At 41.9% G+C, this 27,145-nt stretch overlaps 1 protein-coding gene across 1 annotated transcript in view; it reads right to left on the bottom strand.

Moving 5' to 3' along the window:
• The window catches only part of PARD3 (par-3 family cell polarity regulator), a 554,870-nt gene that overhangs the window by 145,348 nt on the left and 382,377 nt on the right, over positions 1-27,145 (bottom strand). Inside the window, 1 exon segment of the mRNA XM_070472024.1 lies at positions 1,308-1,418. Coding sequence (XP_070328125.1) covers positions 1,308-1,418 — 111 coding nt within the window.

Here is a 27,145-nt window from a genome sequence, read left to right as displayed (position 1 = left end):
ATCAAGATAGGGAGAAGTACATTGTTTCTTCCTACCCATTAAATTAGTCTCTAACTAAATCACATATTTGCCTGTGGATATATCTGAGTTCATACATTTACCTGGTATATGCTCTTCCTTAAGGGATAAGAAAGTCTTTTAAGGTAGATGTTTATACTGCTGAACACTTAAATGCCATACTCAAACACTGAGAACACTGCGTGTCCTGTTCTAAAAATAGTGAGTTTATTAAGTTTGGGGATGTCTAAACTGGTGAGGATTAGAGAGAGTCAGAAAAGCAAGAAAGGTGGAATGACTTTTTTAATTGGAGAAGAAGTGGAAAAATAGACTCAATTTTGTAAAATAGATTAAAAGTGCATATTTTCCCCCACTTATTTATTTTATAAACTGCAATGCTAGAAATAGAGAATCACACCATTCCAGAAAAACACAAAAACATAACCCTCAGGGGTATAAGAAAGATGAATGAAAAATATCCAAACATGAATCACTTCTGACAGAAAAGCCTGTCTTTCTTTGTGTCCTTGTTAAGAATGAGATCAAAGGTGCCACAACTCTAGAATTATAGTAAGAATAGCCGACTTAGCTTTAGAGATGCTGGGTTACAACCCTAGTTATGGATAATATTTAGCTTTATAACCTTGATCAAAGTAACTTTTCATCCATTTCATTGGTCTGTGGGTTCCCACCATGAAATGATTCAACAGTAGATAACAATCTTTCAGGAAGAGATAGAGAAACATTTAAGTAAAAAATGTCACACAAAATATGATAGCAAAACAGGAGGAAAAAGAAATAGATGTCTGACTTCATAGGAAAACAATATAGTAAAAAATCAATAGCCTCCTCAATTCTTATTAAAAATCAAAATATTTTAAATGAGATATAAAAACTCAAATAATTTTATTTCCAGATGAATATTTCTTTAAAAGTATTACAGTATACTACATACTCATAGGTGAATGAGACAGATTACATATTTTTGCCATTTTCAGTGATCACTAATGCTGATTTATTTTCTGTTAATATCCATGCTCATATGCCCTACCATCTTCTATGCAAAGATCTTAACCAAAACCAATAAAATTCATTTCAATGCCACAAAGTAAAATAAGGTTTTTTCCTTTTAATTGTTTTTACATTGTATTCATCCAACCATCAGTATTTGGACTGACACAGAAAGATAAAATAAAAATAAATGCATAAAATACAAATTTCATAAATCTCTTTATATTAAAAAAAGAAAGAGTAGAAAGGAACACAAGCGCCTCCCTTGAATGAGGTCCACCCAAATAACTGACATCTACCTTTCCCGCTCCTGCTTCATCCGTACTCTCTCTTCTTCTGACGTAAGGGAGTCCTGTATTTTTATTTTACCCGTTTTCTCAATCTTGTCATCTTTTCGATGTTTGCCAAACCTGTTGATAACAAAAAATTCTAACTTGTCAATGTATACAAAATGCATTGTCATTCTCCTGGGATAAGACCTATGCACTCAACGAAGTGTGAGCATCCTCAAAATGAGGCCCCAATGCCTCCTGCCCAGTATTAATATTTTCAGACAGATTACTTTAATCCACTTTAAGGGCAACTTTCCAGAGAAAAACCGTCTTTGGAAATGGCCTCCATAGCTGTTTTTCTTTAGCCAACAGAAAAATAACAAAATCCTTATGCTTCATCCTTATTAAACACACAATCCATAAATGCACAGAACTGAGTGAAAGAGGATAAAAATCTGCATCAGAGTGGGTTTCTCTTAGGACTACAGAATGGAAATCCACAAGCATCATTTTAATGATATCTTCACAAACAACTATTCTTTATTTTCATAGACAGGTTTATTGGCAACATGTGTCATACTTTAAACGCTGACAAACAAGGTTATATTTGCAAGGTTTGAAGCAAAAAAAGGATAATTTACACTCTGACCATACTTTGGGCTTATTAAACTGAAGGCTTTAAGGCAGTCTCAACAAATACTGTTCCTAAACCTGATGAAACGCTATTGCTGAATGTGGCATCTCTGACTTGGAAATCTGTATCCGATCAAAAACAAACATGAGGAACAAACACGTGATTCAGAAACAGTCCACACACATTTCCACAGATGGGCACTGAATTCTAGGCTTTCCAAGAAAACACTAATATGATTCCCTTCGGCATCTGAAATGCCTCAGAAACCCCATACTCGGTATCCATTCTTTTTCCACTCTGTTGCTTTTTTCTACTGTTCTCCAGACCAGACCATGTTGCCTAGAAGGCATGTGCTCTGTCCACAGAAATAACATTCATCTGGAGTGATTTGGTCACCACATGTTTCAAAAAGCAACTCTTTTATAGACAGTTAGTCAACTACACATTCACGAGTATATAAAGTATATTGAGAATTCTCAATTGAGCACAAAGTAGGAATTTGGCTTATGGTGATAATCATACTGAAAAAAGAGGAGTAAAAGGGTAGGATCAAAGTTGATATAAAAGAGAGAGGAAAAAAACAAGTGACTTTGCCGGCAGTCCAGTGGCTAGGACTTTGACTTCCAATGCAGGGGGCATGGTTTCTATCCCTGGTCAGGGAGCTAAGACCCCACATGCCTCAAGGTCAAAACACCAAAGCATAAAGCAGAAGCAATATTGTAACAAAGTCATTCAAGGCTTTTTTAAAAACTGGTTAACTTTAAAAAAAAATCTTTAAAAACAAAAAAAAAAAGAGAAATCTCAATTACTAGAATGGTTGGGAACATACATCTTTCTTTTTTGATATAAATGTGATCTCAAATATGCAGCATTTGAGTACACGGGAATACTTCCTGTGTTCATGAAAGTAACACTATGTTATAAGTAAGTAAGGGAAAGCATTCTGAAAAGGTTAAAACAGAAAATAGTTAGAGCATCACCACCACTATTCCTTTAAAATTATCTGTATCATTAAATGACAATGAAAACTGCCTGTGAAATTAACTTTCACAAAGCAAACATATCCCTAAATTTTAATGTTATTTAGAAATTAGAAGATTATTTCTGTTGCAAAAAGAAAAGAAAAACTCCCTAGAAACCTAAGCCCAGAAACTAATGACTTCTTACAAGGGAGAAAATATGTAGCATGCTTTTAAAACTAATAAATACAAACCTTTAAAAATAAAAAATTTTCTCTTTCCTTTGTTCTTGTCAATATATCAATAATGCCTAGGAGGTAAACATAATGAGTATCTTTGTGGTTGTTGTTCGGTCACTAAGTCGTGTCCAACTGTGAACCCATGGACTGCGGCGTGCCAGGCCTCCCTGTCCTTTACTAACTCCCAGAGTTTGCTCAAACTCATGTCCATTGAGTCGGTAAAGCCATTCAACTGTCTCATCCTCTGTCGTCCCCTTCTCCTCCTGCCCTCAATCTTTCCCAGCACCAGGGTCTTTTCCAAGGAGTCAGTTCTCTGCATCAGGTGGCCAAAATATTGGAGCTTCAGCTTCAACATCAGTCCTTCCAATGAATGTTCAGGCTTGATTTCCTTTAGGACTAACTGGTTTGATCTCCTTGCTGTCCAAGGGATTCTCAAGAGTCTTCTCCAGCACCACCATTTGAAAGCATTAATTCTGCGGTGCTCAACCTTCCTTATAGTCCAGCTCACATACATGACTACTGGAAAAACCATAGCTTTGACTGTGCAGACCTTTGTCAGCAAAGTGATGTCTCTGCTTTTTAATATGCTGCTAGGTTTGTCATAGCTTTTCTTCCAAGGAGCGAGTCTTTTATTTTCATAATGACTATCTTTATAGAATGAATTAACAAAAGAGCAAACCAAAACAACTGACATATCTCAGGAGGAGCCATCATCTAACACATAATGTTCATTCATTTGACAGAATTTACTGAGCATCTACAAGGGGTTCAGGGAACAGTGCAGGGCTGGACAAATTAATTTGTGTGTTGTCAGCATGTACATGTTATTTAAAGCCCATGTGAATGCCATTGTGAAAATTCTGCAACACTAAGGCACCTGGAAATATAAAAGCCATTAAATTCTAACTTTAAGAAAAATGTCAAGTTCACATCTTAATGCATAACATTTACTTATAACAGGGATTCCTAAGGTAAATCATTTAACCATTTAGTTTCTCAGTTCATTAATACCCTTCAAACACTACATTGTCACCATATTGACCTGCTTCTTTTGTGGTACTGGTTCTCATTCTGGATTATATACGTTCAACCCTGTATCATATTTGAGAAACATTACCATGGCACCAGCAATATCATCTATCTGAACCAAAGTGAAAGTGAAAGTTGCTCAGTTGTGTCCAACTCTTTGCAACCCCATACAGTACATGTAAATCTCCAGGCCACAATACTGGAGTGGGTAGCTTTTCCCTTCTCTAAGGGATCTTCCCAACCCAGAGATTGAACCCACGTCTCTCACAGTACAGGCAAATTCTTTACCAGCTGAGCTACAAGGGAAGCCGAAGAATACTAGAGTGGGTGGTACAGCTTAATCTTACAAGGATCTACCCTTTGAGTTAATAATCCAGGGGAAAACTGAGGTGGTTGACTTTTCCATGTTTTAAAGCAGTTTAGCTATTTTCAGCCCCAATCTAGCACTGAGTTTAATTAGCTATTGTTAAGATTTTTTTTTCAAATGGTCTTTGTCCTATTTTGTTAAGAAAGTTTCAGTTTTCTAACTCAGTCTACCAACTTTTAGTTTTTTATCTAAAATACACAATCAAAAAGAAAAAAAAAAAACAACCTGTGAATCCCAACTCATATTTAAGAACTGAATTTTTCTTTAATTGTATTTGTTGTCAAAATATTAGTTTCCTAGGCTGCCTGCTGGGGCTTCTCAGGTGGCTCAGTGGTAAAGAATCACCGGCTAATCAGGAGACAAACTCCTGGGTTGGGAAGATCCCCTGGAAAAGGAAATGGCTACCCACTCAATATTCCTGCCTGGAAAATCCCATGGACAGAGAATGCTGGTGGGCTACAGTCCATGGGGTCGCAAATAGTCAGACACAACTTAGCGACAGACTATTTTTTACTTTTCAGGCTGCTGCCAATCATCAGAATATGCTATTTTATTATTTGTAAATTTGTTATCAAATTGCTATACTTTCCTTTTTAAAATTACACATTCAAATTAATATAGGAAAAAAGTGAATGAACCACAGATAAAATGTGTATAGGTTAGCTTTTGGACATTCCCCTTCATGCCTGCTTTAGTTAATAAATTATGTGATTTCTTTAAGGCATACTATAAAAGCATAGCACATTACTTGATAATTGGGGTAAAAATGGATCCCTCAGCTGTAATTTTTGACAGAATGAAATAAAGACTGTAAATGAAAAAAAAAAAATACACCAACCATTCTACAGTATAAAAAGAAAGAAAAAAAAACAGGTAGCTATATCCTCATCACTTTAATCGCCAATCTATTCTAGTGTTCATCTTAATTTACAGTTGCTTAATTCTTCCTGAAAGAGGGACAGGGGAGGTCATCGAGAAATTCCAGCCACACTTATACTCACACAGTCAGTTTCAGAGCTGAAATCAGTAATCAACATATGAAGACAATCATTTAATAGCAAGATGCTTAGAAACTTGGAGGACATCAATTACATTTATTGTATTACCTTTGAAAAGCCACCAATGAATTTCAACTAGGTCATTTTCCAAGGAAGAGAATAACTGAAAAAAATATTATGTTAATAATATGTCCAGGAAGCAAACCCATTCCCAGGAAAGAATCCGTCTCATGAACTGCCTTCTGACTACCCCATACACACGTTCAAAGAGAAGTCACCACCAGTTCTGGAAGAATTTGTTGGTTAAATCTTATGATGTGTTAATACAGTAGAATGACCTTTATTTGTTTTTTAATAGGGACAAAAAGACAAATAGAGAGCTTGAGAAAAAAATTGATAGGAAATTGGTATTGCCCTATAGAGATAAAAGGTACAATGGAAAAAATGCCAACAAGCCACTGAAGACTCCTTCACAGAAGGATACAGTGGATGAGCCCGTCTTATCAGAGTGAAATTGATTGCTTAAACATATGGCTTTCTTCATAAAGGATACAGCAATGCTTTCATTCAGCTAAAGTAATCTCCACGTAATCTGCTAAATGGGTTCCACCGTGACGCACTACAAATGAGATCACGGCTGTCTGCCAGATCAGCCATATATATTATTACTGCGAAGAGTGATGGGCAAGATGTGCACTTGTTGATGAATGGAGGAGGAAAAAAAAACAAAACCCACAAACCAACAGTCATAATGGCTTGCAACCAAATTCTGTTGTTTTTTTACAGAAAGAGCTGTTGTGGGAAATTAACTACTGTAAGAGGTTTGTGCTTTTCAACCAATATTTTGGTTTTTAGGAAGATAACCTCATTCTCGCTGTGGTATGAATAACACTGAACTCTTCCTATATTTTATACTGCTACTAAAATCAGAGTTTTTTTTTTAAATTAATACTGTGTTGGTTTCTGCCATACGTCAACATGAATCAGCCACAAGTTTCCATACGTCCCGTCCCTTCTAAAGCCCTCCCATCTCCCTCGCCATCCCACCGCTCTAGGTTGTCAGGGCACTGGGTTGAGCTCCCTCACACAGCCGCTTCCCCTTTGCTCTCTATTTTACGTACGGTAATGTACATGTTTCCGCATATTCTCTCAGTCTGCCGCCCTCCTCCTTCCCCCACTGTGTCCCCGACTCTGTTCTCTATGTCTGCATCTGCGCTGCTCCCCTGCAAATAGGTTCATCAGCACCATCTCTCTAGACCCCATATGCACACGTTAATATACAATATTTATCTTTCTCTTGCTGAATTACTTCACTTAGTACAATAGGTTCTAGTTTCATCCACCTCAAAATCTTTGATCTTTAGGAGGGACTAGACTGAACGATAACACACAACAGGCTGCTATAAAGAGAATAAAACTAGTTTTGTAATGAAAGGGTTTTTCCTAATATCATACTTGAAAACACAAGAGGAAAAAGAAAGTCTTAAGTCTGCTGCCATATGTAAAAATCAACACACAGACTAACTAGAACCAATTAACTTGTAAGGTTTTGAGGAATAATTTTTAAAATAAGATTTTCTTGTAAAAAAAAACTCACTGAAATGTCACCTAGAAATCTGGCATTTCTCACTGCTAATTACTGAGGTCTTCATGTCTAAGGAGGGCTTTGCTATAAAGGTTTGTCTTACTATCTACCCTAAGAAATGTATAGGTTAAATGATGCTACTTGACTGAGGAGAGAAGTGAAAATGGCAGACAATTCAGTATCAGCTACCCCTTGTGTCCCCGCACCCCACGCGACCCTGTCCCCAGCCAATAGCAGCTCCTGCACTGGTGCGGGCAGCATGTCATCTGACTCCATCCCCCGCCCTTCATTTCTGCATATGTTTTGCCCTTCATTTCTGCATACTTGCACCATTATGTGCTTTAATCCCTTCCTTTCCCTAGGAACTCTGTATCTCTCTCTGGAAATTTCCAGTTTCTGGCAGACACCCGTGTGGTACAGCCACGGTGCTGCACCGTCTTTGAGCACTGCTTGCTATCACAATGTGCCAGGGCCCTGGTGATCCCTGGGAGATGCCAGCCACCCAGTGGGCCAAGTTCAAGAAACTGCAGAGCGAAACTGAAGACTCCGCCCTGCAATCCTGCATCACCATGAGAAACACGCATGCCTTGGGCAGGGCACATGTTCACACAAGCAAAATCACCACCAGCTTTTAACCTCATTCCTCTGTAGTCCTTTGAGTCATGTGAAAAAAGTGAAAGTGTTAGTCGCTCAGTTATGTCCAACTCTTTGCAAATCCTTGGACTGTAGCCTGCCAGGCTCCTCTGTCCATGGAATTCTCCAAGCAAGAACATGGAGTGGGTAGCCATTCTCTTCTCCAGGGGATCTTCCCAACCCAGGGATTGAACCTGGGTCTCCTGCATTGTAGGTGGATTCCTTAGTGTCTGAAACACCAGGGAAGCCCCGTTTGAGTCATACTTTTCATAAATGGTTTTAGATCCAAGTTTCTCTAGAGGCTCTTTTTCGATTGATTCTGGTACAATCTTTCCCCACATTCTTGGTATGAGCAATGACTTCCCCCAATTCAACTTGCCTTAAAGTCCTAAATATCAACTGCTCTAAACTTTAGCTGAAGGAAACAAACATCTAGCCACGTGTCTCTGCAGACTGTTCTAGTGCATTCCTGTCTCAGTGGACTGAAGCTCTATGTGCATATCTATTTGAAGACAGAAGCCTGGAGATGAGTCCACCTTGTCTGATGTCTTTATTTGATAGTCAAGGAAGTTGACGCCCAAGAGGTCTGCACTCAGAGCTGTCCAAAGTCACCTTTCAAGGGAGGAACAGAGTTCAGGTTACCTCGCTGAGTTTAAGAGACCTTGGTGGCTCTAAACTTGGGCCCTCTAGAGAAAATGAAATCCCCAGACCAGTGAAGTTCACTCTGTAAATCCTATGTGAGATGTATAATTGAGCACCTGTTGAAGGCTTTTTTGCTCATTTAATTACACTTAACTAGAATTTATTGAATTCTTCTTTATGTACTTGATCTTATTGATCCCCACAACCAGCATATTAGATAGGTATTCTCGCCTTCCTGTTTAGAGAAAACCCCAGGAAGCAGAGGGGGATTTGGTGATTTAACAGGTCATCTAGCAACTAAGAGCCAGGCCCTGGTGGCCCAGTGGTAGAGACTCCACCTGCCAGGGCAAGGGATGCAGAAGACTGGGTTCGATCCCTGGGTCGGGAAGATCCCAGAAGGAAGAAATGGCAAGCCACTCCAGTGTTCTTGCCTGGGAAATCGCATGGACAGAGGAGCCTGGCGGGCTATAGTCCGTGGGGTCACAAAGAGTCGAGCACGGCTCAGTGACTGAGCACACACAGAAGACAGAAAATCTGGGGCTTGTCGGGTCGCACTAGTGGTCAAGAACCTGCCTGCCAATGCAGGATATATAAGAGATGTGGGTTTGATCCCTGGGTTGGGACGATCCCCTGGAGAAGGAAATGTCAACCCACTCAGTATTCTTGCCTGGAAAATTCCATAGACAGAGGAGCCTGGCAGGCTACACAGTCCATGGGTTCACAAAGAGTTGGACACAACTGAGCACACATGCCGTCTAGCCACTAAGCAGCAAAGCCAGGATTCCAGCCTAAGGCTTTTTTTATAACCACACCCAGCCACCTCCAAAGCTTTAGGAACCAAAGACAGCTAGCCACTCTATGCCTTTATACTGAAAGCAGTTGATTCAAACATCTTGGTTGAAATTACTGAGATAAATCTTGCTTTGCCAGCGGCAAGGAGGTCCAGGAGACATTGTTCCCGAATGAACTTTTCTATGGAGGCCAGGAATCCAGACTCAAGATCAAGAACTGATCCCTGAGTTTGGGGGAGAATGGATACGCCTCTGTATAAGGCTGAATCCCTTTGCTGTCCACCTGAAACTATCACTACATTGTAAATCGGCTATGCTCCAATACAAAATTAAAAGTTTATAAAAAGGAGCAGGGGGGGTCTGATCCTAACCATTGGAAAGGGTCACACAAATGGCTACATCCCCATTTCTAGGTCATTGCCAATATTCCTAAGTGCAATGATACTCCAGAAGTGAAAGGGGTCTGCATGACACATGCAAATCCTGCCAGGCAACAGCAGAAGTGGGTCAAATCACCCAAACCCAATCAGAGGGTAAGACAGCAAGAAGTCACTGGGCATACTTCTGTGTATAATAATGGGCTCATGGTTTCTGGCCCTATTTTTTTTTTTTTTTTTTTTGCCTCAGCCTCCATTTTATCAATGAGGAAAAAATAAAAATCCTTTCCAACTTTCCAAAGTATCCTTCTGATACAGGATCTTTCATATTTTAGCGACATTTAAAGAAACTGCTACCATGATCATGTACTGATTTGCTCAGCAGTGGTTTGTGGTGATGCTAGATGAATCAGGGAAGAGAGATCTGATTAGGAAAAGCAGAAAAAGCTCCCATTTAGGCAAAAAACATCTTGGCAATCAACCATGATGAGCAGCAGCCCTGGAAAGCGTACATGACAACTTGATAGTGCTTTTGTCAAATAGGATGCTGTTTTAAGCCGGCGCAGTGTAGCGGGGGTTCTCTTTAAAAGGAAATTCACAAACTTGAGGATCATTATTTGATTGTGTACGGTTTTCATCAGCGCTAGTCTGATTAGATTTAATAAACGAAATTTGTGTTGCTTGGCATCCAGGAAAAAAATAGGTGACTTTTTTTTTTTTTTTTTAAGAAAACATAGCTTTTACTCAACCAAGCTAAAACAGCCTTCAGATCTGAGATGGTCCCTTAATGGACAATGTGCCCTTCTTAGGACTCCCATTAAGTGTCCTCACAAGTGCATGTTTCCCCTGTGGAGCTTGTGTTATCAAATCAAGGATGCCCAGATATGCCTAGTAACCCGACACTGCAGGAGTCCTGGAAGGATACAGACAAGGAAATATTAAAGCAATTAAGAAACTGAACCTAGCACATTATCAATTTTGACTTTACCAGAATCATCATAAACTCCAAGGATTTTAAAAACCAAACCAAACATACATACACACACACACACACACACACAGAAAGCATGGGATCCAGATAAAAAGATTTAAGGGGGGGGGGGGGAAAGCAAACACAGTAATCTTTCAAAATACAAGATGACTACATAAATAACCTGAAATAATATTCATAATCTATATGTGGAGGCATTCAAGTCAAATGACAGGAGATGGGTGAAAGTATATCTTAATTATGATGTTAGAGCTTCCCTGACATCAGCTAGTTCATGGACCACATGATATATTTTCTGTGGTAAATAAACTCCCTCTTTGTAAAAAGGGGTCAATCAGTAATGACTGTTCCATACAAGATTTTTATGAGGTTTGATATACTTCATTTTTTTTTCAAAACATACCCACACAGGCAATCAAACCACATTAACCCAAAACACCAAAAATGCAAATGCAAAGTAATTTGTTTCCCCTTCTAGCTACTACATTGACTTTATAATGGATTATATATATATATATACATATACACACACACACATGCACACTTAAATAAGGTAAAAACAAGACACAATTCTGATTTTTCTAAATGCTTAATTTGGCACTGAAATCAGCCATGTCCACTTTACATGATTTTGAGAGTCTTTCACCCAACTACTTCTCTGAATCCTTTCTTTACGACTATGCTCTTAATTCTTGCACGGTTCATTTTAATGCATTATTGTTTCATAATACAATACTACAAATTGCAAATTACATTTGGCTCAAGGAGTGATTATGAAAAACACTATCACTGCTGCCTTTGCCCGAATAACTCCGATAATAATGAGAGATTGATTGAGCAGTAAGCAGTCCAAGTGATGAGAAGGGTCAATTTGAACATTTCTATTAAGCTTCTTTTGTTAAACCCAACACTCTGCCAGGTTAGAGGCAAATAATCATACCCTACATCTGGTTACCATGGTTTTCCTTTTCCTGAAGCATCAGAACAATTTAGTAAGTGGTACTGCCCCAAAGGCAATTCCTCAAATGCTAATGAGACCTAAGTCAAAAAACACATCTATGTAACAGGGCACTTGAGAGAAGAAAAGGAAGAGAGAACGATACTTTACTGCACACTTTTTTTTTTCCCTATTAGGACAAAGAATCCAGAGTATTTAGTAACGAAGACAGACAATCCCAATAATTTCTGTTACCCTCTGCCTATCTGATATGATACTCACCCTGGCATCCAGGTTACACATGCTTAGAAAAGAATGCAAACACACACATACAGCTTCGGGGTATCTTTTTTGAGTCAGAAATATTCACCATCAATTAAATATGTATTGCGATTGAAATTCATTGCTTTGACACTTGATAAGAGATACCTAATGAAAGGGCCAGCTTAAGCACCCTCCAATATATCCTGATGCTTACTGAGCTAATGAGAGAGGCAAAGACTGAGAGATAATGTGATCATTGGAGTTTGGGTCGGGGGTAGGGGGAGGATGGAAACAGATTTTTGGATAGCTCCCGGAAACTTTGAAAGATGAAAACTTCCCCAAAGAGCTCATTATCTGTAAAGTGAAGGTGTCAGTCAGCACTTTTTTCTGTCGATGATAGGAAACAGTTTCTGTTGATTCACATTTCTGAGAATGCCCTCTGCAGAATAAATTAGGACACAGAGCTTTTCATTTTTTATCTTTCAGTGGATTTTCATATTCAAATTTAACATTAAGGAGCTGACATGTTCTTTTAAGACCCAATAGGGCTGTGCAGGCAAATTACCAGGAGCTGGCGGTGATGGTTTAGTCGCTAAGTTGTGTCTGACTCTTGCAACCCCATGGACTGTAGCCTGCCAGGCTCCTCTGTCCATGGATCTCCCAGGCATGAATACTGGAGTGGGTGGCCATTTCCTTCTCCAAGGGATCTTTCTGATCCTGGCATCAAACCCAAGTCTCCTGCATTACAGGCAGATTCTTTACCGACTGAGCTATGAGGGAATCCCCACCAGGAGCTGGAGACCACACCTAATTCTTAGGCAGACACATGGCATAAAAGTGGGGCTCCATCAGAACATATGTGTGTGTCCAACCAACACTTCTGGAACTGAAGCCAACACCACTCACATGGGTTTAAATTGCCAAGTTGCCCCAGTTACAGCTGCTGTTACAGGATATCACCATGTTGCTTTTCCTGGGTTGAAGTTCGATCTGTCTGGTCTAAACTAGTATAATCATGGTACATTAGCAAACCTCACTTCATTGAGGTCAACACACATACACACTCCTCCTTGGAAGGGCAGATCCAATTCGGCAGGGAATGGAAATACCACCAGTTGAGATAAAACTATTTTCCCCAGCCTTTTTCAAAAAGAAGAGAAGACATTAGTTAAGAGCGTGACACAGGAGCCAGATTCCCGGGTCAGAATCCCAGCTTTGCCTGCCACTAGCTATGTGACTTCCGACGCTTGGCCAAGTTGCCGCATGTCTTGGCTAAAAAGCAACCACCCTCACAGCTTCATTTTATGAAGTGAGTTATACATTCACTGTGTGTTGGCACAAAAAAGCACTCAGTACATATTAACTATTTTATTATCATTGTTAGTCTTTATTTCTGCCTTACAAAACTTGATGGCACTTCCAGGGAGCTCCTTTAAAAAGGGGGCTGCCTCCACTAGCAGCTGCCTCTTCCCCTTCTTGCTTCTTTCTGCTTAGAATTCTCATAAGACACCCAGAGTTGTCACCATGAAGTGACAGTGAGGACAGAAATACATGTCGGGAGATTCGTGTTCTCAGCAGCACTATTCACAACAGCCAAAAGGTAGATGCAAGCGAAGTGTCTGTGGATGAGGAAAATGGGGTCTATACACACAATGGAATATTATTCAACCTTAAAAAGGATGGACATTCTGACATGTGTTACAACATGTTTGAAACTTAAGGACATTATGCTAAGTGAAGTCAGCCAGTCACAAAAAGATAGCACTGTATGATTCTACTTACATGAAATAGCTCAAGTAGCAAAGTTCAGAAAGATAGAAAGGTAGAATGGTGGTTACTAGGGATGAGGAATGGAGAAAGGGAAATTACTGTTTAAAGAGGACTCAGTTTGCATTTTACAAGATCAAAAGTCTATGTCAATGCATGGCAAAAACCACTACAATATTGTAAAATAATTAGCCTCCAACTAATAAAAATAAATGGAAAAAAAAAAAAAGTCTATGGAGATGGATGGTGGTGATGGTTGCCCAACAATGTGAAGACGGTTAAGATGGAGCCAAGATATGAAAGCAACCTAAATGTCCATGGGCAGATAACTGAATAAAGATGTGGGGTGTGTGTGTGTGTGTATGTGCATGCACAATGGAATATTATTCATCCATAAAAAGAATGAAATACTGCCAACTGTAGCAAAATGGATGAACCTAGAGATTAGCATATTAAGTCAGACAAAGACAAACACCATATGATATACTTATATCTGCAATCTAAAATAAATGATACAAATGTACAAATGAACGGATCAGAAATAGACTCACAGACGTAGAAAACAAGCATATGGTTACCAAAGGGGATGAGGAGAGGGGAGGTATAATGGAAGGTATATTATAACTGAATAACTTTGCTGTACACTGGAAACTAATGCAACATTGTACATTAACTATAATTCAATGAAAAATGTTTTAAGTGGTTAAGAGGGTAAATGTTATAGGTACTTTGCCACAATTTAAGAAATAAAGAAATATACATTAAGGATGGCTGAATAAAAAAGAAGGTACTGACAGTGCTGACACTCTGGGGCCACCATACAAGTCTTGGACGGTCAATCTTCAGACTTCTTTTAGAGAAAAATAAGTTGTGTCTTGTTTCAACCATAGTTACTTGGGTCTGTGCTACAACCAGAACAATTTCTCCCAGAAAAAATCATGGAGGTGAGCAGGAAAGAAAAAAAGTTTCCTTTCAGGGATTTGGCTTCTCCAACAGAGGATCTTTATAAAAGACCCCATCTTCATGTCAATACCTCAGCTGGTTTGGTCCTACAGTTCCCAGCAACCAACTTTCTCCAGACGTCTCCCCACACAGTCAGTCCACAGCGGCCAAGGAACAGCAGGATGTAGACAACAGCCTTCCAAAAGGGAAATGAGCAGAACTACCTGAGAACCAAAAACCCACAATTGGAGCCTCTTCGATTCAGGCCAACACTGCCATTCCAGCTGACAAAGACTTCTCAGCAGATAAACAAGAAGAAAACAACATTCCCTGAGTCAGAAATGATTTCATTTCCCCTCATTGTTCCTGAGGCTATGTGGGCATTTCTCCAGTTGGGGTGCAAAAACGCCTTCACACACTTCTTTTTATTTGGCTGTTAATAGACTTTCTCTCCAATCACACGGCTACCTCTTAGCTGTGTGTATTCAAGACAGTGGAGGATACTTTTAGAAGAAAATATCCTTTTCCATTACAGACCCAGAATACTAGGAAATAATAGGAAAATTTTATAATTCTTACCTCACAAGAATAATAATGTTCAAAGGAGTTTTGCCAGACTAAATAGACAAGCAGGGGTCAACTCTTAAGAGAAAAAGCATAAAACTTTGACAGTGAAGATAATAAAACCCAGATGGGTAAAACTATATTTAAATATGGGGGGACCTTTCAAAAAAAAAAAAAGAGTTCCATAGGGAAAATGTTACATATATTTTTCTATTTGTTCATTAAAGTTGAGAAGACAGATCTACAAGCTTTGAAAAAACCTTTTAAAGCATCGCAATGGTTTCTAACTATGACCAAACAGGAGCTAACTAGTTACATTTTCTGCTTCTTAAAAATTAGTTTATAATATCTTATTACTGAAATTATAAAAGGCAAAACTGTGTCACAGCAGGAAATACACACATAATTCTATACTTTCCTGTGAAATATATTTTCAGAAAGAAATCTAGATGCAGTATTTTTGAATGCAACAATGGCTATAAAGTACAGAATATACAGATTGATTTGTAATATTAAAAAATGCATGTAAAAAATAACATAAAGGCTCTTAACAAATGATGCACATATGCAGGACACAGCCAGGAACCCTTCAGGGAAAGTCTACAAACTAAATAAAATCACAGGCACTGTTCTATATACCAATTCAATGGTCTATAAAAACCATTAATAGCTTGAACATATCCAAAACTTCATACCCTCTTGAATGGAACATGAAACATGAGCTGTGTGGCCTTGAAAAGCAAAGATATCTGCAAATCACAGTTTATTAAATTTTCTTTGAAGCCACGGGAAAGGCAGAACTCATAAATATTGGGGAAATCAGTTCTGGGAAAACAGAGTCTGAAAATGCATGCATTGTAGAATGAGGACTCCTGATATACATGTTGTAATGGTTAAACATCACAATATTAAAAAAACAAACAAACAAACCTCTCACACAAGGTAATTTTAGAGCTGGTGTTTTGATGAAGCAAGCAATTTTTTCCAACCCCAGGCCATGTTTTGCAAGCATGAGAGAAAGCTGGAGGCATCTGAGTCGCCAGGGCCCACCCTCTCTGGTCCTGTGCACGGCAGCTCCACTGCTGCCAACAGGAGGGGACAGGCAGAGACAGAGATGAGGGAAGAAGGGCTCCCACAGTCAAAAACATCATTCCATCACTCTACTTCTCTTTCCTCCAATTACATTTTGGCAATAACTTACTTTAAAAAAACTTAACTCCTCGTATCCTAATTTCTATGAAAAGTGAAAGTCACTCAGTCATGTCCAACTCTTTGCAACCCCATGGGCTATACAGTCCATGGAATTCTCCGGGCCAGAATACTGGGGTGGGTACCCTTTCCCTTCTCCAGGGGATCTTTCCACCCCAGGGATTGAAACCTTTGTAAAAATCTGCAGTTGGGATTAACATGCCATTTAAAACGTCAATTCTATGGCTCAAAAACACAGACTTCTGGCACAGGTTTCTGTACTTGTGAAAGAGTGGGGGCAGGGGGGAGAAGAACGTTGCTTCTTGAAATGGGAGTTAATACATGATATCCTTGGAACAAGCTTTAGTGTCAGGAGATTGTGCTGGCATCACACAGAGACACTGAAGAACGAAACAACGGTAACCACTCCACATGTGTCCAGGGACATCTGTGGTCAGCAGCTCCCATGCAGCCAAGGCCATGAGCACCTGTAGCTCCTCAGTAGAAGCACTGCTTTAAAAGTCCTTCCAGTGAATAAGAAACACACTCCTAGCCTGTTGTACGCTTTTGATTCCATATGTAAGTGACATCACACAGTATTTGTCTTTCTGTGATTTATTTCACTTGGCACAATAATGCCCTCCAAGTCCATCCACGCTGTTGCAAATGGTTCACTTTTTTAAAGAAGCAGACTCACAGGTAAAGAGAACTAGTGGTTACTAGGGGGGGAAGAGGGAAGGATGGGAGAAGCAATTTAGGGTTTAGGGGTGCGGGATGAAGAGGTACAGACTATTGGGTGTAAGACAGGCTACAAGGATCTATTATACAACATAGGGAATATAGCCAATGGTTTATAATAACTATAAATGGAGCAGAATGTTTAAAAAATTGTGAATCACTATATTGACATCCTGCAACTTATAGAATACTACACAGCACATATACTGTAATTTAAAAAAATAATAATTTAAAAAGAGAAACGCAGCCCTGCCCTGGCTTTGACGACCACACCTGTTTTCCTCCTCTCTCTGCACTGGCCTCTCCTGGGTCCCCGGCATCTCCTTCTGCCAACTGGGTCCCCACACTGAGCCCTCGGGCATCCGAAGGGTCCTCGGAGCTCGGCCTCTGCCCTCCTGACCAGCACAGGCTTCCCGGGCAGCCGCTCGGTTGACTCTGCCCCAAACTCTGAGTCACCTTTTCCATCCTCAGCTCCCAAACCTCCACATCATCAGGCCTCCCCATGTGCCCCCAGCGCCTCTACTTTTACCTGCAGACAAGTAAACACCAGTTTCAACATGTCATGTCTCCCCAAATATGATCCTCTGGAGTTTACCTGTCAGCACCTGACTCTCCACCCAGCTGATTGGGCTGAAGCACAGAATTGTTGCTCACTGCCCTTTCTCTCTCATTTTTTATATCTAACCAAGGATTCAGGTCCCCTAGATTCCGCCAAGAAATACATATTGCATCTCTGTCCCCTCAACCACCACCACCTCTGGTGATGATTTTTACAACAGCAGCCTAGCAGAGTGTTTAAAGTTAAAAATTACAAGTTTCTTTAAAACTGTAAAGTTTTTCAAGCCATTCTCCTTTTTCTTAGAGAGACACATGTAAAATTTGATCTATAGAAAATTAGAAAAAAAAAAAGACAATTTAAACATTAACCAACCGAAATCTATTTTAACCATATTAAAAGAGGAAAGTATAAAATAAGGTAAAAATTAATTTTAAAAAAATAAAAGAAAGGAGAGGACATGTGATTCTCTGTGCTGACTCTGCAGTGAAAATGAGGCACTGAGCAAGGTTTCCCTGTTTATGTCACAAACATTTACTGAGCATTTTCTGTGTGCCAGAAACTGTGACAGCAATGGGAACTGGTGGGGGTGGGGGGGGGGGGAGCGGAATGGCAATGATCAGGTCCTGAAGCAAAGTTAAATGACAAAAACAAACCAGTAGAATAAAGAGCAAAAGATATGAATTAGTAGTTCACAGAAAAGGAGTAACACATGAAAGTGTCCAACCGCACTCAACAGAGAAATGTGTATTAAAATATTTTCCACTTGTGAGATGGTCAAGCCATTCTGTTGAACACAGTGTCCTCAGGACGATGTCCCAACTGCATCATGAGTCCTTGACAACAGGCAGCTCGGCCTCCCAAATGCCGCCAGGCTCCTCCTTCTACACCTTCGCAAACCTAGAGGACCTCTAGCATCTAAACAGCATCTTTCAAATTGTGTGCCGTAATCCATTAAAGACGTAAAATCGATTTGGTGGGACTCACCTAGCATTTTTTTTTAACGAATTACAAAGTAATGATAATAGCTACAACTGCTAGCGTTTACAAAGTGCATTCTTCGTGCCAGGAGGGGTTCTAAAGTGCTTAGCACACATTAACTCCCTGGAGCTTCTAGGCACCTCTGTGAAGCAAGCACTGTGACGATCCATACTTTACAGCTGAGAAAAGTTAAGCTCAAGGGTGTTTGTGAACTTGCCCCAAACACAAGGCTGCTGAGGGTACAGCTGGAATTTGGACCTGAGCCATCTATCTTCAAAGTCCAGGCCCTCGACCTTTATACCCCACGGCCTCTCAACATCGAGCCCACCGTGAGGAGGAAGGGCAAGGATCACACTGCTTAAATGTTTACTGATGCATATATGGCTTCCCCCGTGGCTCAGATGGTAAAGAATCTGCCTGCAATACAGAAGACTCGGGTTGATCCCTGGATCAGAAAGATCCCCTGGAGGAGGAAACGGCAACCCACTTCAGAATTCTTGCCGGGAGAATCCCTTGGACCGAGGAGCCTGGTGGGCTACCGTCCATGGGGTCGCGAGAGTCAGACACGACTGAACATGCTGAGCACGCATGCACGTGTTCCAGGTGGAATGTGTTTCTCGCGGAAGATCACATCAAAAGAGTTTGAATCCCTTTGATGCAAAAGGCTACTCGCCCCCAGAAGCCCCAACAGAGCTCACAACCTCTCTAGGTCCTCGGTTTTGCGGTCATCTTCTGGAGGGAGGCTGCCTCTGCCTGCAGGGCTGGCCCACTTGCTCTGACCCCCCACCTCCACAAGCCCTCTCCCACTGGCTCCCTGCCTCCTGCCCTTCTTACTCCCACCGCGTCATCCCCCACACCTGATGTGGAGCCTCCCCTGGAGTAAGCCTCCAGTATTTGTGGAATGTGCAGATTAAAGCTTTGATCCCTCAGTTACTGAAAATCATACACACTCCATAAACAGACTTGAAAAAAACCCATCCCCTCATGCTCAGAAACAAATCTTTCCAGGGGAGCAGTGAAAATTCTCAGAATTCATTCATTACACCGACGTTTGTGGGCGGTGCATGGCTGCACATGCCTATTGCACATGCGCCTGAGTCATGTGATGTGACCGCTGACAGAGGGACGCAGAAACGGGACTAGATACAGTAGGAAAAGGAGGCAGTTCCCTTCAGAAGTCATCAGTGGAAAAGAATATTTAAAAAATGTCTGTATGTGTATAACTGAGTCATTTTACTGTACGGCAGTATGGCACAACACTGTAAAACAACTATACTTCAATTAAAAAAAATTTTAATTAAAAAAAGAAAGAAACCAAAAGAAAAAAAGCAATCAGGAGCAGAGACCCCTGGCCATCCCACACCAGGTAACTGCCTTTCCTGCCCAAAGCACCATCTGGGGAGCACACTACACTTCACGGCACTGTTTTGGCTTCAGATCCGCAGCCCTCAGCTGCCAGTTTGCAAAGGAGACCCGAAAGTTAATCTTTAATAGAATTACTTGTCAAGACAACGGCCCATCAGGAGGTTTCCTGCTCATTTATACTTACCTGAACGCGGAGACACATCAAACCAAATTTATTACCGGGGAATCACCTTTCCCCTGTGTGCTGAGGACAACTCGGGTGTGCAGTAGAGAGTGCCCAACACAGATGGTTATCAGCGCTTTGACACTGCCAGGCGACTGCAGCCAGGCTCCTAGACACACTCCAAAGGAAAATCGCCTCCTGTGACAGTGGTTTCACTCTCTTAAAACTGTTCCAGAATCAACCTATCCTGAGATAAAGTAAGTAGATGCTCTCATTTTCTCTGTTAAAAATGTTTTTATCTTCTAAAAGAAGACAAAATTCAAAAGGAAAGAAAAGAAACCTGAAACTCTCAGAATTCAAAAGTGCAGATGAGATGGTTTTCCTAAGGACTAAAATCAGTTATAAATGCAGGAATTAGGTCAATGAGTTCCCCGCAAGCAGCAGTGGGAATCTGCCAAGGCCAGGGGTGAGGCTCCCAGGAAGCTGGATGTGGGACCAGCCTCCCAGAGTGGGGACCCAGGGCTGGGCACTTCCAAGCTCCAGGCAGGTGCTGATATGGGCGGCAGGGACGAGAGCGGGGGAAGGACACACCAGGGGATTAGGAGAGGAAGAAGAGCTGAGAGCTTATTCTCAGGAAAGAACTGTCTTGAAATTATTTTAATAGAAATAATAAAACAGCAGTGATGGAGCCAGCAGGAAGGTGTGTAGAAAGAGAAGGGGAATGAGGTGTGAGAACAGAATGGAAGTCAGAGCCTCCCCAGGACTCTGGGGCCATCCTGACACGGAGGAGCAGGAGGAGAGATGGCCTTTTTATCATCATCATCGTCATTCAGGTCACCACAGAGCCCTGAGTGGTTCCCTGAGCTGTGCCCATTAGTCATCTATTTAATACACAGTATCAATAGTGTATATGTGAAAAGAACACAATGTTGATAACGTACATGTGAAGCTAGCACAAACTTTGTAAAGCAACTAAGCTCCAATAAAAATTAACTTTAAAAAATAAAATCATCATCATAGCATTCTAGACACAGAATAGACAAGTTTGAGGGTCCATTGTGAACAAGCGGATGTGGATGTTAATTTTTAATTAACAGTTAAATACTTGAGTCCTTAAGAATTAATTTGGAGAGAGTTGTAATGACCAGCCCATCACCCCCAAGATCAGAAACATGGGCCAAGAAGTGGTCCAGGATGGACAGTCCTCTAAATTAACTGGAAGAGCAGAAATGGAGAGAGCTTAGTACCGAAAGTGGGGATCTTTTCCAGTTAGTTTGTGTCAGTTCAGTTCAAGGTCCCTGTTCCTTTGTGTGGACAGAGAATGTAAAGTTGTTCTTTGAGTTTCTTTTTTATAGGGACCGGGATTGTTACATAAAGCAATAGGTCGTGAGAAAGAAAGATGATGTTTTCCATACAGGTGGAAGGTAAGCACATTACAGATGCTGTGGCAGGAGAGACGAAGGAGGTGAGCATCATTCCCCATCCTGGTCAAGCCACACCTCAACGGTCAGGACCATTCCAGACCCTGCAGGGCTGGGAGGGAAAAGGGGAAAGCTCCAGAGTGCCACGTAGGAGTGGGGCTGTCTGTAAGCTAACCTGGTGGGAGTGGGCCCCAAAAAGGGAAAAGCTAGCCACCAGGTCATTCTCTCTGGGTAAAACCCAGAGAGCTGCTTGGCACAGCTTGTGAAGAGTAAAACTAAGGTTCTGACGTCTTTTAGGAACAAGATCTTACACCATCTCCTGGAGCCTGGCATTTGAGCCTTAGGAAGACAGTCATATGCAATCTTAACACTTCCTCCTTGTTTGAATCTATGACCTCCTCAACCAGACAACCCCCAGCCTGAAACTTGGGGTCTGCCCGAGAGGAACCTAACCTGGAAATCCTATCATCTTTTTTCTTGCAAGTCTGATGTAATAAAATATTCTTAAATCATTTATGGCTACTCAGAGCAGAGAAAATGGTCACCTCCAGAGCAAACGAAAGAACTTGATGTAGCTCCTTGAGCATGAAAAGGCTTGCTCCCTGAGGACCATCCCCTGAGTCACAGGCCAACTAGGGGAGTGACTTCAGCTCCCAAAGGCAGGAACAAGCACAGCCCTGCCCTGGCGCAGCCACTGCTCATCACCTGCAAAACCACTCCAGGCAGAAATTCCTCACGGGCACTGTCACCACTTATTCTAGCAATTTCATGGACTTATTTATCTGTCCACACAGCAAACAGATCCTGAGTCAGAAGCAGATCCTGAGTCAGGGTTTGGGGCTGTGGTCTAATGGAAGCTGAAGAATTTGGGTCAGGAAGTGGCAATGAGACAGAAGGAAGGAAAGGCAGATGGGCAGGATGGTTCCCAAGCCTGGAAGCAGAGGGGCTGATGCACAGACAAACTCTGGGAGCTGGAGGAGGGAAGGCCTCTCTACCCTGGGCTCCCCAGGGCAGATGAGCGCAGATTCTGATGTCAGTAGGTAAGGGTGGGACCTGGGGTTTCTGCTAGCCGCGTTTCTGATAGGCTCCCAAGGTCCTGCCATGCACATTCATGGCTAAGGGCACAGACTTAACACCTTAGCGTTCCAACCCTAAGGCCATTCTGGGTCATTGGGCTTTCTTGGGTCATCGGATGAGGCTGCCCTGAGCAGGCATTGTTGCGGGCACTGCCGGCAGTTCTACGCAGCGGGGCTGGGGCCTCTGGACAAGCCAGCATCTGGTATGTTCAGCGTTTACTCTGCGAGACTTGGAAGGCTGCTGGGGTTTGAGAGGAGGGAGGGACATGCCACGACTTCTAGCTGCAACGTTCAGACTGTGTGGCAGGGGAGCAAGGGCAGGAGCATAGGGAGTGTAGCTGGGAGACTGCCGCCCAGACCCAGGAAGGGACGAAGATGCTGCAAAGTACGAGGATTACAGAGATGTGCTGAAAACAGATCAAAGAGACCTTTGCTTTCGTATGTTATAGATTAAATGTGGAGTGTAAGGGGAAAAGGAATCAAGGAGTACTCCAAGCTTTCAGACCTAAGCAACTGAAAGAACCGAGCTGCCGTTACACAAGAAAGGAAGATGGGCAGGAACAGTCCAGAGAAACACCTGAGCTGCGTGGGGAACACACATTAGGTTTCAGATGCCTGCTCGGCATCCAAGCAATTGCGTGAAGAAGAGGTAGCACCTTGCCCATCCAGAGGTCAAAAGAAATTGCCCAAGCGAGAGATGTGAAGTTGAATCATCTGCCCGCAGCCTGTCTTTAAGTTCTAAGGCCCTGTTTCCTAAGAACGCAAACATTCTGTGTTACAAAAAATAGGCAGAGACAGAGACCGAGGCCTGAGCTTTGGGCACCACGATATCTGGAGGACAGGGCAGGACCTGAACTGGCAGAGGAGAAGGCAATGGGGTGAGCAGGGAGGAAGGAGGCCCCAGCAGCGTGATCTCAGAGAAGAGCAAGAACTGATGTGCTGAATGCGCCCGCAGACCAAGGAAAGGGTGCAAATACAGCGGGAAGGTGCAGCGGGAGAGGCCGCTGGTGGCCAGGTGAGAACACGCCTCATGGAGCCATGGGGTGCAAGGGCTTCATTAAAGGGGGTTTAAGAGAAAACAGGAAGATGGAGGCAGCAGACAGAAGCTGACCCCACGGTTTACTGTAAGGGATAAAAGAGAAAATGAAGCAGTAGCTGGAAGGGGAAATGGGGTAAGACAGATTTTCTCTAGGTGGAGAAGACAGAGTGGATGCTCCAGGAGGGAAGGGCCGGAATCAGGGTGAAGGAGAGAGAAGCAAGCATTGCTGGAGCAACGTCCTGACATAAGGAAGCTTAAAGCGTGGGTCCTAGAAAAAAAAAATGTAAGTAGAAAGTTTAACAGGAGACCATAGGTTATCTCAGTATGATAGGAAATCTAACCAAATTTTACTCTTTTTTTTCTAAATTGAGTATTATTAAACATAGGTCAGAAAAAAAGACTCCAACATTCAACTGTGTAAGAGGTCACTTCCCCAGTGACTCCTTTAAAAGGCAGTTGGAAAGGATCAAACAGTTTCTTTCATATAATACACTGTGGCTTGACAAAAATCCATTTAGGAATAACATGTACTTGATCCAGTACATTTAATGTAAAAGATTCAAAGAGTCTCTCTGATGGTAACAAATAAAAACATTCAGAAAGAATATTTCCTGTCTTTGCGGTGGTAAATGTCATTAGCCAAGTTTGTCTTCTAGTGCATTTTTCGATGGTGTGTGGTATTTATTTATCCCATGTTAGTAAGGAATGAATAGTCACTGGCTTTCAATTTTCACATCAATCGCAGAAAAAAGATTCTATATTCTACACAGTCTGGTATTGAAATTGACTTAGCATCTCAGAACTGTCAAAAATTTCTTTTACGAAAAGGTTTGCTTTACAGAGACTATAAAGCAGGTGTCATCCTTGACACTTGCATTTTGTATTCAGGCCGCTGTTCTCTGGAAAAGTGGCGTTAAAGAACGTCAGAAAAGGTCTTAGCGAGGCCGGGCCGTCACGCTCGGCGCCCCTCGGCTCCCTCTGCAGTCAGTTTCCGAGCTGGAGATGTCAGCGGCTCTGTGCTTCAGCTTCTAACGAGGACGAGAAGGATGCTATCAGCTGCCCAAGAACTCATCTTTGCTAACAGGTCAGTCTGTCACTTACTTTCCACTGTTAAAAATGGGAACCTCTGTTTCCATTCAAGTTAGAAGAAGTATATATCAAGTATGGGATTAAGGAATTCAGAACTTATTCCAAGGAAACCTCCCAACAGGTGTACTTATATAAAGGACCTGTTCTCTGCCCAGATGACAAACAGAAAAACAAATAAAAGTATGTAAAATTGCTCTCTTCCAGCTCTTTCTTTCCCGTGACTGCCCCTGTGTTTTGCTAAGTGGGCCTAATTTTCTCCACATTTATTTTAACTGCGTCCCCTGAATCACCAGCAGGCTGCAAGGGATGTCATTCAATTTTACCAATGAGAAACCGCTAACCTTAATCCACAGGGCAACTGGGCCTGAGGCAAAAATCCACAAGTCCAGGTGTTTCTGACAGGAGCAAATGGACAATGTTGCGTGTGCCTCCATCCTGCAACAAAGAGGGCTTGCTCAGCTGGGGAGGGGGCAAGGGGATGCGGGGAGGGCTGCACATTGCTGCCAGGTCAGAGCAGAAGTGACTCCTTCTCACAGGCGCCCACCCCAATACCTTAAGACCACTTAGGACACGGTTTTCCTCTTCATCATCTCACTTCTCTCTGAGTAGGATGCAGTTCTACACATCTCAGGAAACAGAGCTAACTCAGCAGTCTTTCTGAAAACCCAAGGGGCCATGAAGCATGAAGGGCTGTGGAAGAATGCTTTGCCCTAAAGCAGGGATGCCCAAACTCCAGGATCTAATGCCTGATGATCTGACATGGAGCTCATGTAACAGAAATAAGGTGCACAATAAATGTAATGCACTCGAATCATCCCAAAACCATCCCCACCACACCCCTGCTCTGTGGAAAAATTGTCCTCCATGAAACCAGTCCTTGGTGCAAAAAGGTTGGGGACTCCTACTCTAAAGGAAGGACAGTCTGAGATCCACCTACAAGAGCTTTCACACCTGTGATGACAACACCTGGGCTGGCAGCTCTGTCCAGAAAAGTTTTTTATAAAAGAACATGTCCCCTCACCCTTGGGGTCCCCACAAACCTCGGTGTCACTATTTGCCAATGTCTCTCTACTTTTTCACACTGGAAGAATTTCCTGGTTCAGCCATCCCTGACCAAAGATATTTATTTGTTCAGAAGCTTCCCCCACCCCAATTTTTTTTGTCTAAACTGTATAATCCATCAAGGGATGAACCTTTGCCAAAAATTGCCTTTCAAACTGGCCCATTTGTCCATCAATGGATGGGTGACTATCCCAACCAACACACCTCTCATCACCCACAGACAACACCCTCTGCCTGCCTGTGTCCCCAGCCGTCATGTCACTCAATGAAACCAAACCAGTACATCACCTCCTCCCAAAGCACCCATCCTCACAACTGATGGGTATAGTTGGGTGAGCTCTGAATACACCAGCAACGAGGATGATGGCTTTCCACTATGAAAAGAGGCCAAGAAAAGAGGGGATAAAAACACTTCTCTGCCAAGCAGTAAACCCCCAAGCTTGACATCAAGAACAAAAAGTTCCAGGGGACTTCCCTGGTGGTCCAGTGGCTAAGACTCTGAGCTCCCAAAGCAGGGCACCCGGGTTCAAATTCTGGTTGGGGAACTAGATCCCACATGCCTCAGCTGAGACCCGGCTCAGCCAAATAAATAAATAATAAATGTAAAAAAGAAATAATAAAAAGTTCCAAAGCAATTAATACAAACATGAAACCATCAAAACTGCTGATGTCGTAAACAAAATTTGTCAACAGCCACTAAGAATTCATTAAAAGTAAATTTATTGTTTGTTTTAAAAAAAAAACAAAAACAACTGTGCAATATGTGCTTCTCAAGACATTTGGACTCTGGCTTGTTGCTCATCTCTTCTCAGGCTTCAGTTTGGCCAGGCTAAACGAGAAACACGGTACAGACACACGGTTAGTGAGCACAGGTAAGAGAGACAACCACGACGCGTGTTTGCTATTCTCTCAAAAGCCTACAACGTGTGATCCAAACTACAACATCGAGTTTTAAGATCTGATCGTGTTCATTGTGTTCTGAAGACAATTACATACTGAAGAGGGAACGACAGCCATATATCTGATTTCAACCAAACAAGGTTTCAAATGAAATTATCCTTTACCTCGTACAGAACAGGATGAAACCATGCTGGAGGGACCCAGGGAATCACTGTCAATGTAACTGGAGGATTCAGTTTTAATGGTGACAAAGCACCATGGCTTTTGCTTTCATGGTCCAGGGGGCGACAGGCCCTCAGCCGTCATGTGTCACAGCAGCAAACGAAGCACCCTTATACGGCGTGAGCGGGGTCACGTCCAGGAAGCTTCAATTTCAGACGGCAGACAATTCTAGGACATTGAGAATGATTCTAATTTTTCAGGCAGAGTAGCATCAAATTACACTTATTCCAGGGTGAAAAAGGGGGAAATATATAATTTTAAGTGCTGATTATACAGTCCCAAATAAGGAAATTTATTATCTTTTTGATTATTTCATTCTGGAGATGGAAACTCACCAAAAAACACA

Source organism: Odocoileus virginianus, chromosome 9 (genome assembly GCF_023699985.2).
Source record: "Odocoileus virginianus isolate 20LAN1187 ecotype Illinois chromosome 9, Ovbor_1.2, whole genome shotgun sequence".
NCBI lineage: Eukaryota > Metazoa > Chordata > Mammalia > Artiodactyla > Cervidae > Odocoileus > Odocoileus virginianus.
This window is presented reverse-complemented; position numbering and strand designations above follow the sequence as displayed.